Source organism: Lithobates pipiens, unplaced genomic scaffold (genome assembly GCF_037356315.1).
Source record: "Lithobates pipiens isolate NorthernLeopardFrog02 unplaced genomic scaffold, aLitPip1_a1.2 Scaffold_18, whole genome shotgun sequence".
NCBI classification, from domain to species: Eukaryota; Metazoa; Chordata; class Amphibia; order Anura; family Ranidae; genus Lithobates; species Lithobates pipiens.
The window spans coordinates 435612869-435632975 of record NW_027507758.1 but is presented as its reverse complement, the minus strand read 5'-3'; the positions used below and the strand labels follow the sequence as shown (position 1 = coordinate 435632975).

At 42.5% G+C, this 20107-nt stretch overlaps 1 protein-coding gene across 2 annotated transcripts in view; it reads right to left on the bottom strand.

Moving 5' to 3' along the window:
- The window catches only part of PLCH1 (phospholipase C eta 1), a 400513-nt gene that overhangs the window by 272508 nt on the left and 107898 nt on the right, over positions 1-20107 (bottom strand). The window contains exon 1 of one of the 2 annotated variants that reach the window (XM_077488116.1): positions 14436-14975. The exons of the other annotated variant lie outside the window; for it this stretch is intronic. Coding sequence (XP_077344242.1) covers positions 14436-14478 — 43 coding nt within the window. The 5' untranslated portion in view covers positions 14479-14975. Of the gene's footprint in view, positions 1-14435; positions 14976-20107 lie in introns of those variants that run through there. 2 annotated transcript variants of the gene reach the window in all.

Genomic DNA, 20107 nt, shown 5'->3' with positions numbered 1-20107 from the left:
GTGTGTATGCAACAGTTTCGGACAAGATCCGACGGACAAAATCCGACGGACAAAATCTGACGGATTTGGTTGTCGAAATGTCCGACCGTGTGTACAGGGGCTTAGAAATGGTAAGCTGCAATATAATTAAATGTTTGCTTTTGGGTTTAATACCACTTTAACGTAATCCTTATGCTTTCACCCCTAACCCTTGACCTTACCACTAATATAATCAAATTAATAATTTTAAGCAGTTATGCAATTCCTAATGCCCCTTCAGAAGCATACTCATCTCAACTGAAGCATTGGCACAAAAAAGTAGCAGTCCGATGTCAAAATGAGACGCTTGTGCTGAAAACTCCAGATTTGCCCTCAAGCATATCTCTTGGCTGCACATGTATAAACATGTATGCTTGGAGGGGATGCAGACCGCTTTTGGCACCATTTCTCCTAGGGGAAACAGTGGAGCTTAGAATAGGTTTTTAAACTGGTCTAGTTGATCTTTCCCACTCAGAACAGTCAGCTGATAGATGTCTACTACTGCCATAAACATTCGATTGTTGTCGAGTTTGGCCAGACCGGGTCACTGTGATCCCTTATCTTTAGCTGTCTTGAAGTTATGTTAAATCCTCAGTTTTTAAACACTTTCAGCAGCCATTTAATCACTTACTGAGTATGGGGTTTCTTTATCTTTCAAACCTTACCCATGTTCCTTTTTTTAGATGATGCCATGACTGTTGCCCCAGGTTTCCTGTTTCAGGGTGACTCCTTGGTCTTCAAGAATTCTATGGAGCCACCCTTGCAGACAAGGGCTAGAATTGTGTCTCCCTACACTGTGTGTATCAATAGACATGTAATACCCCATAGCCCAGGATGGCAAGGCAATCCCTGGCTCATCCCCTCTTCCTTCTCTAAGCTACAAACTCAGAGACTGCACTGTCCACTGTTAAAGTGTAACTAAATCCAGGACTCTGCATTCACTATATCTGTTCTCCTACAGTACACAGAACATGGAAATATAATTATTTTTAGTAAATATAAACTACTAAATACCTTTTCTCATCAGTAGTATATAGCAGTCTTTTGATATCTATCAGTGTCAGGTTAAACCTTGTAGGAGGAGTTTTTATTCTCCTCTGACCAGGGCCTTCTTAATAGCATCATGGGCCCCTGGGCAAAGTAATGCTCTGGGGCCCCTACAATGGAGACAGCACAGGTAAACAGACATCAAGTAGGTAGGAGGCAGACAAGCAGAACATCCACTTTTGGATGGAGCTCCGCATTAACTACATGAACAATCATTCTGTACAGCAAAGAATCAGTGGGAACATACTACATACATAAAGTAACAAAGCTGTGTATATAATATATCTGCTAGATTGATGCCTACCCATCATTCTGACCCCTCTACATCCCAGATATCCCACCAGCACTCTGGCCCCTCTAAACCCTAGATATCTCCCCAGCACTCTGACCCCTCTACATCCCAGATATCCCCCCCAGCACTCTGACCCTTTTATATCCCAGATATCCTCCCCACCACTCTGACCCCTCTACATCCCCCAGAACTCTGACCCCTCTACACCTCAGATATCCCCCCAGCACTCTGACCCCTCTACATCCCAGATATCCCCCCAACACTCTGACCCCTCTACACCCCAGATATCCCCCCAGCACTGTTACCATATACCATAAGATACCCCACTACATCCCTGATACCCCCTACACAGTGGCCTCTCTACATCCCTGATACCTCTAGCACTATAACCACCCAAGGTACCACAAGCATTGCTACCCTATACATCCTGGATCTCCCCTCAGCATTGTTTTCCCCCATACACAGCCTTGATATCCCCCAGCACCATTATTCCATCCATATAGTACCCCCTTTTCCAGTGGCGATACAGTGCATGAAAACTTTTGGCTATGTGCCCACCTCTAGCACTGGACTCACCTATACCAATCAAGCAGGAAGAAGGAGGGGTGGAGGAGGGATCATCCCTCCAGGCATTCCAAGCCCTTTGGTGAAAACAGTGCTGGACAGCTGGGCTCACCATGACACCATCCATAATGCTTCTTCCATAGGCGGGCTCTCAGTGCTGCCAACTCAGCAGCTCCCACTCCAGTTCCTACCCCGCAGCCTTCGAGTCCCGAGCATTCAAGCTGCATGGGGGGGGGGGGGTCAGAGTATCACGGGCGCTACGGCCTGCCCCTCCCTGCTAGCTGTGAAATAATAGGTATCGTTCTTCAGAGCACGGCACGCCGCCGCCAGCGTGCCTTCCCTGTGTATCCATTACTCTCAGTGCCATCATGGGGCCCCTCAATTTTGGGGTAGCGTGGGCTCAAGGACCAGCTGCTTTTGGGAAAGTGCAGGGCCCCCCCCCATGCAGCTGGGGCCCCTGGGCATTGCCCAGGTGTGCCCACTCATTAAGACAGCCCTGCCTCTGACTGTCCAATGAGTCAACTGGACCCCTGTCCCTCTGTTTGGACAGTGCTGATTGGCCATGTGCTTATCAAATGCACCCTTCCAAGAAGCATAACAAGCATGCTTTACTGTAAATACAGACAGAGGCAGAGGTCAGCAACATTAACAGTTGTAGATAACAAATTCTGTAGTAAAGAAAATAACAAACAGTATACTGGGGAATATTCATTTTATTGTGTTCAATGTGAACTGAAGTGAACAGCCTCAGATGATACAAAGAGATGAAACAAATCTCCCTACATAAGTATTACTTCTATATCTGCTGTATTCATGTTTATATACTGTTTAGAAAGTGCACATCGTGTTAGGAGATTTTCTCTTCCTGATTCGTCTGTGGGTGTGGATTCTTGCAATACACTGCGAGGCAGCTGATTGGAGGAAAAGCACACCCCCACCCCCTCCACATAGGCAGAGACTTGCAGGGGGGGGCTGTGAATAGACCAGCTCTCTGCTAATCTATTTATAGCACCCACCCTGACACAAATTTCAGGCTGGTTTTATCACAGTTGTTGGAGAACTTGTCAGATGTTATCATGCCGATAACAGAAGAATGAAGTAAGAGAAAGCCACGGGACTTAGTGCTTTGAAGATAGATAAGAAGACACTGCAGATATATGTACCCAGCTCCAATTTCATGAATCGGGTATACATCCACTTTAAGCTACAATGTGCGTTTGAGGGTTTAATACTACTTTAAGCAAGAAAATATACAGACCTTAATATGGCAATAAAAAATCATATCTGCAGCAGAATTCATGCTACGCTGTACAAAGGGACATCATCACTTAAAATTTATATCTGATGGGTTTAAATACTTCAAGTGATCACCTTTTGTTTTCTGCTGGTATGCATACATCTTAGGATGTATTAAGTTTGATACTATTGATTTTTAAATGATCAAAGAGCTTTCAACATATTTAAATACTGTATATGACCTCTAGACAACAACATTAGAGGAAAAGTTCTCTAATTCCTAACTGTTTAGGACCTGACAGGTCTTGAGCTGTAGTTCACAACCTGAAGAGGAAGTAAACGTCCATGTATTGTTTGTACCTATAGGTAAGCCTATAATAAGGCTTACACATAGGTAGTGTAAATATCTCCTAAATGTGCACCGTTTAGGAGATATTTACTGTATATGCAGCCGATTACTCCATCGGCGCACGCGGTCTGAAGGAACAGCCACCCATGCCGGTTCTCCAGAACCCTGTCTTGTAAATGGTGGCTTCCCCGTGCATGCGTGGGAGTGACGTCACGTGGCTCTGGCCAGACCCATAAGGAAGACGGGGAAAGATGGATGCGGCCTCCAGCAGTGATGCTTTTTTGAACATTTTGAACAGAAAAAAAGCTTGCGTATATGTTTTCAGCTGTGGGGTTCTCTAATATCTTGGAGTTCAGTTTTAAAGAGGAACTGCAGTCTGCTCACATAATTTGTAATAAAAACATCTTTGCCATTCTGAGGCTTTCCTCCAGCCACCACAACATTATTTTATATATGTGATTCTGTACTTGCCAAATATGCTGCAGAAACCTCCCTCCACTGAGTCTGGCTGCAACCATTTTAACTGTGGGCAGCTGAAGCTGCTGCCTGTTTACTTCCTGGATTTACACAGACACACAGAGGCATGCCTCCAGCTCTGCAGCTCTCAATTGCCCTCTTATGACTAACCCCCCCCCCCCCCATCCTGGCAAACGCTCATGAGAGTGAGGGGGAGAGAGCTGTGCATAATGTCATAAGCCTAGCCTTTTTAACAGACAAGAAGCAGGAAGTGGACTGTATAAGGTATTTACTGGCAGCCAAAAAAAGATTCACTATCCAAAGTTAAAACAAAAAGGCAGAGGTTTTAATAGGTGGAAAGATGAAGAAAATATGGAAGTTCTGCTTTAAGGTTAAATCTAAAACCAGAATTAAACTTTCCTATCCATTTCAGCTAAAGGAGCTGCCATCTTGGCCTCTGTTTGATCAGCAACTATGATGATGCTGCACATGTGATCAGTTATGACATCAGTCATTTGATGGTTTGACAGTTTGGTTACTTTAGTCAGAAAATTAAGTCCTGCTAGATCCCTTCAGGCTGGGCCCCTCTGCAGGTATAACTATGTAACACATTAAACATAAGTGTGTCTATTTATTGTTTAAAACCCAGTAGTACATTGTATTACCCTGCTCTGCACATACTCAGTTGCTCTCTATTTTTCTGCATTTTTAGGCACTGCCAAATTTGTAGAGACCGAGCTGCTGACAGTCTTAATACAGAATTTAACTATTCCATGCTTTAGAGCCAAGAAAGCTGCTTCTGTTTGATCTGCAACTGCCATGGTGCTGCACATGAGATCAGTTATGACATCAGCCATTTGATGGTTTGATAGTTTGGTTGAGGACACAAGCAAATGTGACTGTTAGCAATCCTGGCATTACAGGAATGTTACTGTTTTTTGAAACCATTAAATCAAAGTGTTAAGTTCTGTTTTATCATTTATTGCTGGGACTTTGGGCTTCGTCAAAATGCGAACCTCTGGCAAAAAGAAACAGGAGCAATGCTGGAGGCAATATACAGCACACACTAATTTTGGAAGCATAATTATTAATGTGAAACATATGTTCCTTGCTAAAGAACTTTATTTTTTTATCAAATTATTATGGGTAAAGCTCAGCTTTAAGGGCACAATTATTGTGACTGTTAGCATTCCTGGCATACCGGAAGTATGTAAGTTAAATTGATGGTTTTAGTTCCGCATTAAGGTCTACGTTTCTATGAAAAAGCCCATTGCTTTTGGCTGAAAGTTCAAGTGCTGCCATCCTAATAGTTGCTTTGCAACTATTGAATCAATGATGCGGAACAAGCCTTTGGCACTTGATTTGTACAGGATTGTTCCAGGTCAGTTATTTAGAAATGAAGCAAGGACCAGGAAGAGCAGAGATCTAACAGGGTTCAAGAGTTATTAAAAATCCAAATAGAATTTAAAGTGGAACTATGCTGCATCTGACAAACCAAAAACGCTATTTAATTCATTTTTAATAAAGAAAACTCCCCCATTCATCTCCATACTTTATTTTACTGAGAAATCACTGTGAAAACACCCTCCTAGCATTTCTGGCTGTGGCCATCTTGAGTAAGGGCAGATGTTTCATTTACTGTAGCATTTACTTCTTGGAATCCATCTTAATTCCTTAGATCCTTTAGTGCAGTCATGCAGACAGGACGGTGTGCTTAGCTGAGAAAGCCTATCCTCCCCTCCTGAAGACTCCTGGGATGTATGACATAATTTGCCTAGGCAAAAAAACAGGGAGTAACTGAAGAAATGTAAAAAAAATAAAAAAAAGGCCAAAGATAAAATAATTTCCTATCTATTTACTAATGCTAGTAGCATAAGGAATACAAATAGTCAATGTTGATTGAGAGTGAAATCCATTTTAACTTCCCATCATATACCAAAAACTGTAGCTCAAAATAAAAAAATAAAAGCAAAATAGAAGCCTTTGGATAAAAATAGAAGCTGCAGTTTTCCCTTCATTCTGACATGTTCTACAGCAAAAAGAAGAAGAAAAAAAAAAAAAGATCTTTGCGTGAACTTTTGTTGTAAAACTTTAGTTGTTTCACATAACTGCCAGGCAAGATTGCCTTTCATGCAGAGAAGAATAAGAGTTCAGCCTCCTGGAATTCTCAGCACAGAAGTCGGGGATACAGAGAACCAGCTATGGATTACAAAAGAGACAGAAGAATCCAGCTAACCTCTGTTCATTAACATCGACGCAAAAAATGAATTAACTGCAGGAAACGGGACAGAATGATTCTAATTACCATTTTCTTATGACAATTTATCTGATTGCTTGACATCAATATCGGATGGAGGGGGATAGCTTTATTTTTAGAATATTTACTGCTCCCATTTGCTGTAAACTACCATAAGCAACATAAGAAATATTAGTCTTATTCAATTACTTTCATAAAGTATGTAGAAAAGTTTGTTATACAAATCTTGTCAGTGCAGAGTTTGCTGAGCACTACAATAATATCATATCAAAATGGAAAAATCACTATGCAAATTTCTTTATAAACTGTTTTTTGCTTAGGGTAGTGGTGGTACCTTTATTGACCTATTTTAGCTTTGATGAGTGGTGGTACCTTTATTGGCCTGTTTTAGCTTAGAGCAGTGGTGGTACCTTTATTGACTTGTTTTAGCTTAGGGTAGTGGTGGTACCTTTATTGACCTGTTTTAGCTTAGGGCAGTGGTGGTTCCTTTATTGACTTGTTTTAGCTTAGGGCAGTGGTGGTACCTTTATTGACCTGTTTTAGCTTAGGGCAGTGGTGGTACCTTTATTGACTTGTTTTTGCTTAGGGTAGTGGTGGTTCCTTTATTGACCTGTTTTAGCTTAGGGCAGTGCTGTCTGCGGCTTTACAATCTTGGGCACCACCACTTCACTTGCTCCTCCAGTAACATCGCTACCCCAAAGGCTAAAGTGAGCCTGGAAGGAGCGGCAAGAAAACGCTGGGATCAAAGGATGACATTTCTGCTGAAATTTCAGAATTCTGTAGTAGCTGGCAGAGCCATTAATAATCTTGCATCAATGTCAGCCCTTTCTAGGAAATTAGGTATTTTTCTGAAAACTAGCAGGGAACAAGGGGATAATTTTTGGGAAATTTAATTGGACAAGTCGGATGTTCAGTATGCAGTTATGGAGCTTTGAGGATTTAAAATGGGCTATTTCATCTATGCCTGGAGTTCTACTTAAAGTGTCAAGCAGTCTAAAGCTGCCTACACATCAGCCATACTCAAAGTGGATGGGGGGATCCTCCCTGCTGAGTTATTGTATTCTGACAGGGGTTCAACTTCCCTGCCATCAGAATACACTGATCAGGCTTTAGCCTGCAACGCTGACTGAGTAGCTAAAATACAACAGGGTGGTTGTAGAGAAGCTGATCGGTAAATCGACTTTTGTTCAAACACATGCCCATACATAGATCAAAGAGACTGGCCAGCTTTAGGAGAACAATATCACTTTATGACTATGCCAGCATACAAGTACACAGCAATTTCCCCTCCCACAACCACCACCATTCACATCTGTACCCTACTGCAGTTAGCAGGTCTTCCTTTGCAGTTGCAAGGTCCACTAGCCATTGCACCTCCTCGTAGGTATATTTGTTAAATAAACTTATTTCAACAATTCTGTTTTACAAGGGTTTTTCGGGAAAGGTTGACAAAAGCTTTGTTGGAAAGCTATCACTTATCTATAGGGGATTTCGGACACTTTTGGACCTCATTTGCTAGAAAGGTCTACCCTATTGAGGAAGCATAGTAATTATTTATTAGGGCAATGGCATCAAAGGGGGGCAAAAGATTTTGTCACATAATCCTCTGCACTGCTTGTCAGTCAATCAAGGAGTTTTTACAAACTGTAGGCAAGTAAGGGTTGCTCCAGGATGAAGAGCAGGCTTCTGTAAGTGGTGGCAGGAAGGATTCAAAAGGAAGAGGGTTTCCTTTGCCTGAATGGATTGGTGCAAAAAGCTGTCATTTTTCACTGAGGGTTAGAAAAAGAATGGGAGAATCTTTCAGAAAAGAGGACAGATTACATAGATTAAAGTCATTCACTCTGGAAAAGAGGAGCTTGACAGGGCATTGATTACAATGTACATATATATCAAAGGTGACTTTTGTAACTGTCATAAACTGTTTACTGGTCCCTGAAGAGGGCACGCAGATACAATTTGAGGTTAGAAGAAAGGAGGTTTAATCTTAGATTGCAGAAAGGGTTCTTTACGGTTAAAGCAGTAAAAATGTGGAACTTCTTCCCCCAAGATGTGGTGTTAGCTGAGAGTGTCGACAACTTAAAAAAATGTTTTGGATGTCTTCATCGGGAAGAATATACAAGACTATAGCCTCTAGTAGAAAAATAAAATCAAACACATAAACACACATTTAACACACACAGGTAGAATGGACCTGTGTCTTTTTTCAACCTTATAAACTATGTAACTATGTAACTATGTAAATATGAATCTGATTGGTTGCAATGGGTAACATGGACTTTTTGTTTTTTTACGTTCCTCCAGTTTTTAGAGGTATCCCCTTTACACTTTTTTCTAAATATAAAATTGCTGTAACATTTATAAACATAAAACGTTGAAGCCCATACAAAAATAAAAACTCACCAAAAGTGCAAGTCTCATATAATAATAACATTTGTGGATCAAGTGGTACAATACTTTGTCAATTTATATGAACATCACAAACATAGCTCTGTGTTTTCTCTTCTTGACTAGTGTACCACATTTTCCCTTGCCATTTTTGATCTGGTCAATGATCGTCACCTTTCAGCACGGTTATTGATCTCCCAATCCGGGAAAAAATGACACAGTAGTGATGTTTAGGTCAGAAAAAGATGAACGTGTAGGGGTTACAGAAGATTGTCAGTCCCAGAAGTGTTGATTTCTTCATAAAGAAAGATGTGTGGGCAGCAGGAGAGGTATTTACATTGTTCTGCTACAACAAACAGCTTTATTTACCATTGTAAACTGGAAATAGTTTTGTACATATTTTCTTTAATGTATTATTATTCCTCTTTTGTCAGGCAAATATGAAATATTGCATATTAGCCACTTAAGGACCAGCCTCGTTTTGAGATTTCGGTGTTTACATGTTTAAAACATTTTTTTTTTGCTAGAAAATTACTTAGAACCTCCAAACATACATTGTTTTTTTTTCTAACACCCTAGAGAATAAAATGGTGGTCATTGCAATACCTTTTTTCACACCATATTTGCGCAGCGGTCTTACAAGCGCACATTTTTTGGAAAAAATTCACTTTTTTTAGTAAAACAATTATGCCGCGTACACACGATCAAACTATCCGGTGGAAAAGTCTGCCCGTGTGTGGGCTCCGGCGGTCTTTTTTTTACCAAAAAGTCCGGCGGACTTAGAAAGTAGTTTTGACTCACAGTCCGGCGGACAATACGGCCGTGTGTGTGCTAGTCCGCCGTACTTTTGAAATGAACGGACTTTCCCACACAGAGAAAAGTCTGTTAATTTTGAGCGCAGTTCCAGGTAGATGGGACTAGCAAAGGAAGTCAATGTCGCCGCCTTTGGCTGCGAGATTGACACGTCGCAGGCCCCGTCACCTGGTATGGACTTAAAGGGGAAGCCCTACGCCGAAAAAACTGCGTGGGAATCCCCCCTAGGTGCATATCAGACCCTTATCCTTGCACGATACCCGGCCAGTCAGGAAAGGGGGTGGGGACGAGCGAGCCCCCCCTCCTGAGCCGTACCAGGCCACATGCCCTCAACATGGGGGGGTGCTTTGGGGAAGGGGGGCTGCGCGGCCCCCCACCCCAAAGCACCTTGTCCCCATGTCGATGAGGACAAGGGCCTCTTCCCGAAAACCCTGGCCGTTGGTTGTCAGGGTCTGCGGGAGGGGGGCTTATCGGAATTCGGGAGCACCCTTTAATAAGGGGGCCCCCAGATCCCGGGCCCCCCACCCTATGTGAATGAGTATGGGGTACCATGTACCCCTACCCATTCACCTGTGAAAAAAATTTAAATAAAACACAGCACACAAGGGTTAAAAATTATTTATTGCACATCTCCGGGGGTCTTCTTCTGTCTTGGGGGTCTTCTCGCCGGACTCCTCCGCTATCTTCTGCTAGCTCTTTTACTAGCGGAGGAGCCCAGCTTTCTTCTTCATCGCCGCCCAGGGGTCTTCTTCCGACTTCAGGGATCTTGTCCCCCTCTTTGGGGGTCATGTCCCCCTCTTCAGTTCTTCTTGCCGGGCCTCCATGCCTTCTTCCAGCTCTTTTACAAGCAGTGGCCTGGTCTTCTATCGCCACCGCCTTCTCTTCTTCTTGTTCTTCTTCCTTGAGATGTTGACTCGACGTGCTCTCTGGCTGCAATGACAGGGACGCAGAGTCCGGCGACTTATATAGGGTCATCGCCGGGTGATGTCCCCGCCCATTATGATGTCACAGCACCAGAGGATGCTGGGACTGTGACATCATAATGGGCAGGGACATCACCTGGTGACCCCGCCCATTGTCCCTATATAAGTCACCACGCAACACGTCCCTGTCATTACGGCCAGAGACAGCGACGAGTCAATATTTCAAGGAAGAAGAAGAGAAGAACAGAAGGCGGCGAAGACAGCGGCGACAGAAGACTGGGCCACTGCCAATAAAAGAGCTGGAATATAAGTCGCCGCACAAAGCATCCCTGTCATTGCGGCCAGAGAGAGCGTCGAGTCAACATCTCAAGGGAGAAGAAGAAGAGAAGGCAGCAACGGAAGACCGGGCCACCGCTAGTAGAAGAGCTGGAAGAAGAAAGCGGAGGCCCGGCAAGAAGAACCGAAGAGGGGGACAAGACCCCCGAAGTCGGAAGAAGACCCCTGGGCGGCGAAGAAAGCTGGTCTCCTCCGCTAGTAAAAGAGCTAGCAGAAGATAGCGGAGGAGTCAGAAGACCCCTGGAGCTGTGTAATAAATTATTTTTAACCCTTGTGTGTTGTGTTTTATTTACATTTTTTTCACAGGTGAATGGGTAGGGGTACATGGTACCCCAATACTCATTCAAATAGGGTGGGGGGCCGGTATCCAGGGGCCCCCTTATTAAAGGGGCTCCCGGATTCCGATAAGCCCCCCACCCACAGACCCCGACAACCAACGGCCAGGGTTGTGAGCAGCAGTTAAGTTTTGACGTTGCTTCCGCCCAGCAATTGTGTGGAGATAGGTGGAGGCCATCTTCCCCTCACTCGTCTCCATACCAAGCAGAAGACAAGACGCAATCGCCTCCACCGCTGCCGACGGCTCCGGTAAGCGGCCGAGGGCACCAGATCGTGGCGGGAAGGAGGGCCTCTCCCACCACCGATAAAAGTCGAATCCGCCGCAGAGACCACTTTTATATTGCAGCCGGTATAAAACTGCAGCAGGCGGTCCGTAAGTGGTTAAAAGAGAACTTTAAGAACTATAATCACCTAGGCGGATACAGCATTGATCTGATGCTGCATCTGTCCCCCTTTTGCTCTGCAATGAGAACTGAGCGATCAAACACCACTGATCACTCAGTTTTCCCCCTCCACTCCTAGAAGAGAGCTGTGAATGTCAGTCAGCAACTCTCTGCCTTCCCCTCCAGCACTCACTGGGTAGAAGGGGCTAGCTCAGGCTCTTAACGTAACGCTGAGAGGCGTAGCCAGGTGTCGGTCCAGGCAGCTGGGTTGATCCCTACCATATGGTTGGGATCTTTCCCAAGCCTCTGATCATTCCTGTGATCCATGGGAGAATTATGGCCAAAAAAAGCATCTCCTTTAACATTTTGCTTTCATCTTTTGGGCCAGCAGATATAAATTTATTATTTTCTTCACATTTTTCAGGCTTTCATATTGTTGTTAAAGGAGTTGTAAAGGCAGAAGGTTTTTTTATCTTAATGCATTCTATGCATTAAGATAAAAAGCCCTTTGTGTGCAACAGCCTCCCCAGCATCCCTAATACTTACCTGGGCCCCATCTCTGTCCAGCAATGTCCATGAGTCCCTCAGCTGTCCAAGACTCTCCCTTCTGATTGGCTGAGACATAGAAGTGGCGCCATTGGCTCCTGTGGCTGTCAATCAAAGTCAGTTAACCAATCAGGAGAGGTGTGGGGGGCGAACAGCAGCTCTGTGTCTGAATGAACACACTGAGCTGCAGCTTGGCTCGGGTGCCCCCATACCAAGCTGTGTGCTGTCGGGGCACTGGTCAGGAGGGAGGGGCCAGGAGCATAGAAGAGACACCCGGGAAGAGGAAGCTCCACGCTGCTTTGTGAAAATCAGGTAAAAGCAGGTAAGTATAACATGTTTGTTATTTTAATAGAAAAAAAATGAGACTTTACAATCACTTTAAGCCTGCGGTTATAGGCCGCAATAGCTCAAGCCAAATTTCACACACAGAAGTGAATGACTCAGCAGTCATAGTCTTATCTCTTATCAGACAGATTACCTGTGATTCCAATCAGTCAAAGGGAGACAAAAGGCAGACAGCTACCACTGTGCTTACTCCTCAGCTAATCCACAGCGCTAATCCACAGTGCTCTGTGTATTTTTTTTTTTATTATTATTATTTACTATAAGTCTTATATGAGCTAGTAAAGGGGTCGTAATTGTGAGAATGATTATATCATTGAAGTAATAGACCGATATTTGCCAATTGTATAGCACAGGTTTTTCTAACAAGAAAGTGAACTAGTAAGAGGTCTAACTTTACTCTTAACTAGAGTGGATCCGTTTTCATGGTGGAATAGAAGATTGGAGATTAGCCAGATCACTGGAAATCCTGATATAGAAGAACCAATTCACTGATCTCTAGTAAAGATTAAGAATAATAATGTTTGCTTATAGAGAAAGTTGTTCCATCTTCCAAGTAAGGGAATATTTATTTATAATACCATGTTTATATGTAATATTACCTAGCTCTTCTTATGTGCTAACATGATTGTTTGGGCTCACTATTCACATTTTTAGGTTAAACCGGTCAGTTAGTCAATCAGTTAATAATGAAACACAGTTACCTATAGCAGGTAGCAGGTTTGAATTTATTGATATCAGTTTTGTGATTTCCATTTTGTATCTATGGGTTATGCCATTTTTCAGACTGCCCAATGCTTTGTTAAATATGGCGGATTATATAGCAGACATTATCAGTACTGTACCATATTTGAACAAAGTTGTCTCTAATGAGAAACTTTACTTGGCAATATGTTTAAAATGATTAATAACTAGTCGTCAGTACTCTGCTGAGATATATCGCTTCACTCTTTCCTTTGAGTGGGAGTTATTAGTTGGTTAGTATTGTGTATTTAAATAAAGAGAAACTTTACAGATGACTGTGGGTACTTCTACCACATAATTAGTTTTTTTAATCATCCAAAATTCCATTGACATGAATACTCTGTCTATTAAAATAAAAAAAATACAATAAAAAAAAGGTAAAAACCTACAAATTCGCAGCTTAAAATAAATAAACTTACTGCAGCAGGTGCCTTACTATAACACACCAGCCTCCACTTGTAGGATACACAGTATCAGCCTTCAGTAAAAGCCTATTAAAGGTAGACACACTCCCCCAGCAAGAGCCACTGCTGGTCAATGTATGTCATTAATCATATCCAACTTTGAGATAATATTATCCTTCCCTGCACCCTGCCTGGTTACCACAAGATAATAACCAGTAAGAGCAGTGTAATGACACATTCATGTGCCCACTGGCACCCCTTCCTGCCAAACCTATTTAAATAGCCATATAATCTGGTTTAATACTAGCACATATAGTGGATGACTACATATACACAAGCAAGGTATATTTCAAAAATGCTAGGTGGATTTGCTAGTAAAACACCTACACAAACCCGTCTATTGAGTATTGATCATTGTAAATAACAGCAGACACAGTAAACACCAGCATCGTGCTTGCTTTACTTGCAAAAGCATACTACGAATGACCGGTGACACCAGTTTCATCACCATGGACAGCTCACCACTTAGTGCTCATTCACTGCATAGGAAACACAAGCATTCCAATCCATGCTCCATGCTAGCTGGATTCGAATCATGCATTATGCAAACTTTTATCTCTTGCCTCTTCATTAACGTCTCTTTCATTCAAATTAAACATGCCAGGCATGCTCTCATGAAAACTATTAATCACTCCACTCATGCCCTAGATGAACAGAAAATCCCATATTAAATTACTAAATATTTTATAAGTGTCCTAATTCTTTTTTATCGATATATCTAATTATAAACAAATAAATGAAATCCTTAAATAAAAGATTAGCGAAGAATGATATATATTTCCTTTTGTTAGCAACCACAAGCATAGTATTGTTAGGCAAACAGTAAAAAAAATACATAAAGAATGAAAAGATTTCAATAGCAATCATGCAGGTTTAAAAATGCTCATGCTCTGCTTCTTTATCACAAGTTCCCACTGCTGACAAGACTGACAAACATCACTTACCTTTTTCTGGGCTTAGATTTTTGTATACTTCAAGGTCTGCCATTAAATATGTTTCTACTACACATTATTGGCACACAAACTGCAGATGTTCCCCAGATCCAAGCCTCTTCACTTCTCATATTTTCAACATTACATAGAGAAATAAAAGGTTTCCCTGAAAGCAATAGGACTTGTCTCTGAGAATCCACATTCCTCAGTTAGAGCAATCGGATGATGCCAGATAGCACAACTTTCTCCAAAGTGGAACATCTATATAGGAAGAAATCCAGGAAGCATCTGCTGGCTTCAGCTGCTACAGTGGGAATGCACTGGCTGTCAATACTTTTGGTATGAGGCATGCATGCATAGTGGGGCGATTAAGATCCTTGAGGCATTAAATGTGCGAAATCCCTGTGCAGATTTCAAACGTAAAGAAGATCCTTCTCACCTAGGGAGGTCATTCAGAAATTGATTAGCCCTATTTAAAAATGAATGGCAGGAGGAGTGTGCTTAAGGAGATGGATAATAAAAAAAAAGAAAAGAAAAGAAAATAGGCAGCAACAGTTCTTAGCGGAATGTGCCTTCTGCAGAAGGCATTATGCAAAGACAATTGTTATTCTCATCAAATACTCTCTCAAGGGCTTGATTACATTTTATAATATTGTTCCAGGTCTAGAGGGAGCAGGCAGCATTACTTGGTCCCTCCTTGTAATGACAGATAACATACATACACAGAACCATTTGTGACAGGTCTGCCTAGATAGTAAATATTGAATTCCTCTTAATGGAGTGGTGCCTGGAATCACAAGTATGTGCTTGTAATAGCCTATATTCTTATGATATTATTTTCATCTTTAGTTTAGAGAATGTCATTTTATTCTCAATTGTTAAGTTCAACTGCAATAACAAACTATTCCCCAATTCCCCTCCCCTCCCTCCTATAATTTGAACAGATAAAAAAAAAAAAAAAAAAAAAAATAGCAGACCACAGTCTTGAATGTGTCATTCTACATACTTTGGCACAGCTAGGGTCATGCAGTGTCTTGCCAGCTTGGTCATGCATAGCTTGGCTCCATAGGGAATTCCACATTCAGTTCAACACAATGTAACCCCTTTCTATCAATTCATTTTATTGTATTTTAACAGAAAATAGAAGTTTTAGTATTAGTATTTGCCCTAGAGATATGTTATCCCAGACATTTTAAAATGTATGCACTGTTGACTTTTCACACAGCCTCTTCTGGTACTCGCTTTTCCAAATGTCTAATGTTCCTTTAAATACATTCAATAAATTGATAACTTAAATAAAATCAATTAATAATTTGTCCCTGAAGAAGAAAGGTTTGCAAAAACAATTAACACAAAACAATTAATTTATATGTGTGCCCACTTTGGCTAAAAAATAAAAAAAACTGGGACCAGTACAACACCACCATTGACAGCCATGACATTGACAGGTATCTATAGTCTCTGAAAGAAGCAGTGTTGCCTAGAACAGTGGCTCTCAACCCTGTCCTCGAGTACCCCCGTCAGGCCATGTTTTGGGACTTTCTCTTAGATAAAATAGCTGTCCAAAATACCAACCCATTGACTCTGATTGAAAGCACTTGTGCAAGATAAAAGGAAAATCTGAAAACATGGCGTGTTGGGGGTACTTGAGAATAGGGCTGAGAACCACTGGCCTGGAATAACCATGTCCTCCAGCTTACACTTGCCACGTGTCACCCAGAAGAAGGATGCATATTGCCTTATGCACCTGTTCTGCTGTTACAATATAGGTTCAAGAAATATTTGTGACAGGAACACAACTCCTGGATTTCAGCAGATAAAATGGTAGTTCTATGCGTGGAATTTTGTGCATCGGAATTGTGTACACACGATCGGAATTTCCGAAAACGGATTTTGTAGACGGAAAATGTGAGAACCAGCTCTCAAATATTTGTTGTTGGAAATTCAGAGAATTTCTGATGGAGCCTACACACGGTCGGAATTTCTGACAACAAGCTCCCATCGAACCTTTGTTGTCGGAAAATCCCATCATGTGTACGCAGTATTAGGTTCAACCCAAGAATTCAATTTTTTCTACTACATAATCACGCAATTTACAGGTTAGAACCAGAAGTAGACAGGAATTTGTTCATAGCCCAGCATATTTCAAGATACTGCTAAAAGCATAGAATATTTTATATAATCAATAATAAATGCTTTCTTGCTGGCCAGATTTATATAATTTATCAATTCAGTTCCCAAGCCACAATTCCCTAGTTCTGAGCAGAAACTCAGAAATAGGGATAAGCTTCAGGTTTGGGTTGACCATGAGCAAACAAGCAAATTAAATGGCCAAATTTGGCCACATCACCTGCACCCAGCTGCAGCAGCTGTAAGTAGAATGCACATGTCATCAAAAGTAAAACCCCCCAAACACACACACACTGTTCGGTTGGCCATAGACAGAGCGAATAGTTGTAGGAAAGAAATTTGCTTGATTCCTCCATCAACACAGAAAGTGTTGACAGGAGAATCCCTCCCATGGGGCCATTATGTTCTCCTTTAGAGGGGAGGGGGGAGCTTTCGATCAACTTGGGTACATTCAGCCTGCCCATATCTGGGTCGAACCTTCTATGTCTGGCTTAAGGGTAGATTTTTAAAATACCTGGAGTTGGGTTTTAAACGTACAATTCCTTCGGATAATATGGGAAAAGAGCATCATTATCTCTAGATGTAACTACCTTTAAGCAACATTTATTAAACGGATTTAAATGTTATGAGAGGACCCCAGTATAAAAGTTAAAGTATAACTGTGTATCCGCTCAATTATAAATACACTGTGGCACTCGTCAAGAATACCATTTATCTCTATTTTTTGCAATAGCTATTGAATCACTGGCAGCTATGATTAGATATTCTTCAGATATTAATGGTTTTAAACAAGGTTCTGCGGAGGAAAAAATAGCTTTTATACGGGGATGATGTCCCTTTATTTCTTGGAGGTAAGCTACGACTATGATTTCTACCTTTGGTTATTTTTTAGAGTTACTAACTAACTGTAGTACATCTCTCTTGCTCCTTATTGATCGTTGAAATCCCATTTGCTGAACTCTGACACTTTCATTAAGATTGTTCCTTCTTTTAATTAAGTGTTATAATTTCTTCTACATTTCATTGACTGTAGAACCACTTATTTTTAAGTTTACAATGCAGCTTATGATGTAAACTCCCTTTATCTACAGTTGGCAGATCTAACCTTTTAAAGATGATCTGGATGCCTTAGTTATTTTATGTACTCTCAATTCACCAGTGTGCAAAGAGCACTTTTTAACTAATTTGTAGTAAACTAAGGTCTTCTTCACATGAACGTTTACCTGCATACACCGGATTCCAGCTGCAACAATCTTCTGCAGTACATATGAATTGCAGTGGTCACTCAGCCTGTATAAAGTAATGACAGACTGACACCGTTTGCATGTGGCCACACACCACGGGTTACCTGTGGTTAAGGACAAATGTCCGTGCCTGGACGCATCATCCAGGCTCGAACATTCATCCCTAACTGCAGGTAACCAGAATCATTTGTTTGTACCTGTCATTCCAGCAGCAAGAATCCGGTGCTTCTAGCAGCTGGAACCCAGTGTAAGTGGATAAACACGCGTGTGAAGGCTTTAGAGATTGTACATGGAGGAAAAAAAAACAATGTATAGAAAAAGGTATAGCTACCCGCAATCCAATGATATATTTTTACTACAAAGCTGCAGGATTTTGTGGGTTGTGGTAAAAGGATTCATCCACTGTATCAGTTGTTAAAGTGATATTAAAGGAACAAATAAAAAAAAAAAAAAAAGCAAACATGTTATACTTACCTGGTTTGTGCAGCAGATTTTCGCAGAGCAGCCCCGATCCTCCTCTTTTCAGGTCCATCTCCGGCGTTCCTGGCCCCTCCCTCCTGTCGAGTGCTCCCAGAGCAAGTAGATTGCAATAAAGGCACCCAAGCATGCATGCTCTCGAGCTGCTGCTCTGTGTGTCCATTCAGACACAGGTAAAAACCTTGAGGCTGCTGATGTGGCCTCAGTTCCCAGCCCAGGAGGTCCGGTGTGTGTCTGTTCACCATTTCAGGTGAAAATCTGATTAAAATTTTTGCCTGCATTTGCAGCTGAAACTAAGCCAGATGCACAGGACCCTCCAATGCTGACTGCGGCCACCCCAAAGTTGTGTGAACCGACTCCATTGAGAGCCGGTCACAAGCTCCTGTCATGCAAATTGAATGTGGGGATAAGTGTGAACCTAGCCTCAGCCTTTTCAACCACTTTAGGTTCATGTGTGATAGAGGCAGATCTTTTAGAAACCTGACAGAATGGGGATTTCTATATTCAGGGTGGTGCCCTGGATCAACTGATAGAGAAAACTTGGAGAATGATCAAAGCTATATTAGCCCACGTTCACATTGACATGCCAAATCGCTGGCTATTGCCAGCAACAGCACCATCCGAATCTTTGCAACACACTACTTTTGGTGACTTCGGGGGGGGGGGGCGATGTCATTAAACATCTGTGCAGGAACCCACACCGATGTCTCTAAATTCGCTCCCGAAGTCGGACTGAAAAGCGGGTTTGAAATTGTTCTTCAACTGAACTCAGATGATTTCAAACCCGCATCAGTCTGAACCTAGGTTCTGGGATAAAGGGATTTAACCTATTTGGGGTAACTTTGTATAAGCATGTGGCAAAGTTGGAGTAATTTACCATTTGGAAACAATGCAGTTCTTGGCAAAGTGCACAATTGTATGGTAATAATTCTTTCAATTCATTTCTAGAGCTAGGGGAAGAATCTGCTATGCCTAAGTAATATTTTTTACAGGTTTACTATTGTGTCATGGAATAAGCTTCCAAAGGAAAGTAACCCCTAAGATAAATTATAAGATGCCAGTAAATGAGGATTAATATCTGATCACAAAAATGCTGCGTACACACGTAGCCAACTATCAGGCAGACTTAGTCTGCTGGACTTCCCGCCGGACTTTCCGAACGGTCTACTTGCCCACACACGGCACTTTTTCAACGGACTAATACGGCGTACTAAGTCCGCCGGACTATCCGCCGTACCTTTGAAATGAACGGACTCGCCCACACACGCGGAGGAAAGTCCGCTCATTTTGAGCGCGTCTCCAGGTAGCCGGGGCCAGCGAAGGAGGTGTCGCTGGCCCTGTCACCTGGTATGAACTTAAAGGGGAATCCCTACGCCGAAAAATCAGCGTGGAGATCCCCCCTAGGTCCACATCAGACCCTTATACGAGCATGCTACCCGGCCGGCCAGAAAAGGGGGGACGAGCAAGCAGGCCCCCCCTCCTGAGCCGTACCAGGTCACGCACGTGCCCTCAACATGAGGGGTGCCTTGGGGAAGGGGGGGGCGCACGGCCCCCCCACCCCAAAGCACCTTGTCCCCATGTTGATGAGGACCCTGGCCATTGGTTGTCGGGGTCTGTGGGCGGGGGGCTTATCGGAATCCGATAAGGGGGCCCCCGGATACCTGCCCCCACCCTATGTGAATGAGTATGGGGTACAATGTACCCCTACCCATTCACCTGTGAAAAAAAGTAAAAAAAAAAAAACACAACACAAAAGGGTTAAAATAGTTTATTGCACAGCTCCGGGGGTCTTCTGTCGGTCTTCGGGGTCTTCTCGCCGGACTCCTCCGCTAT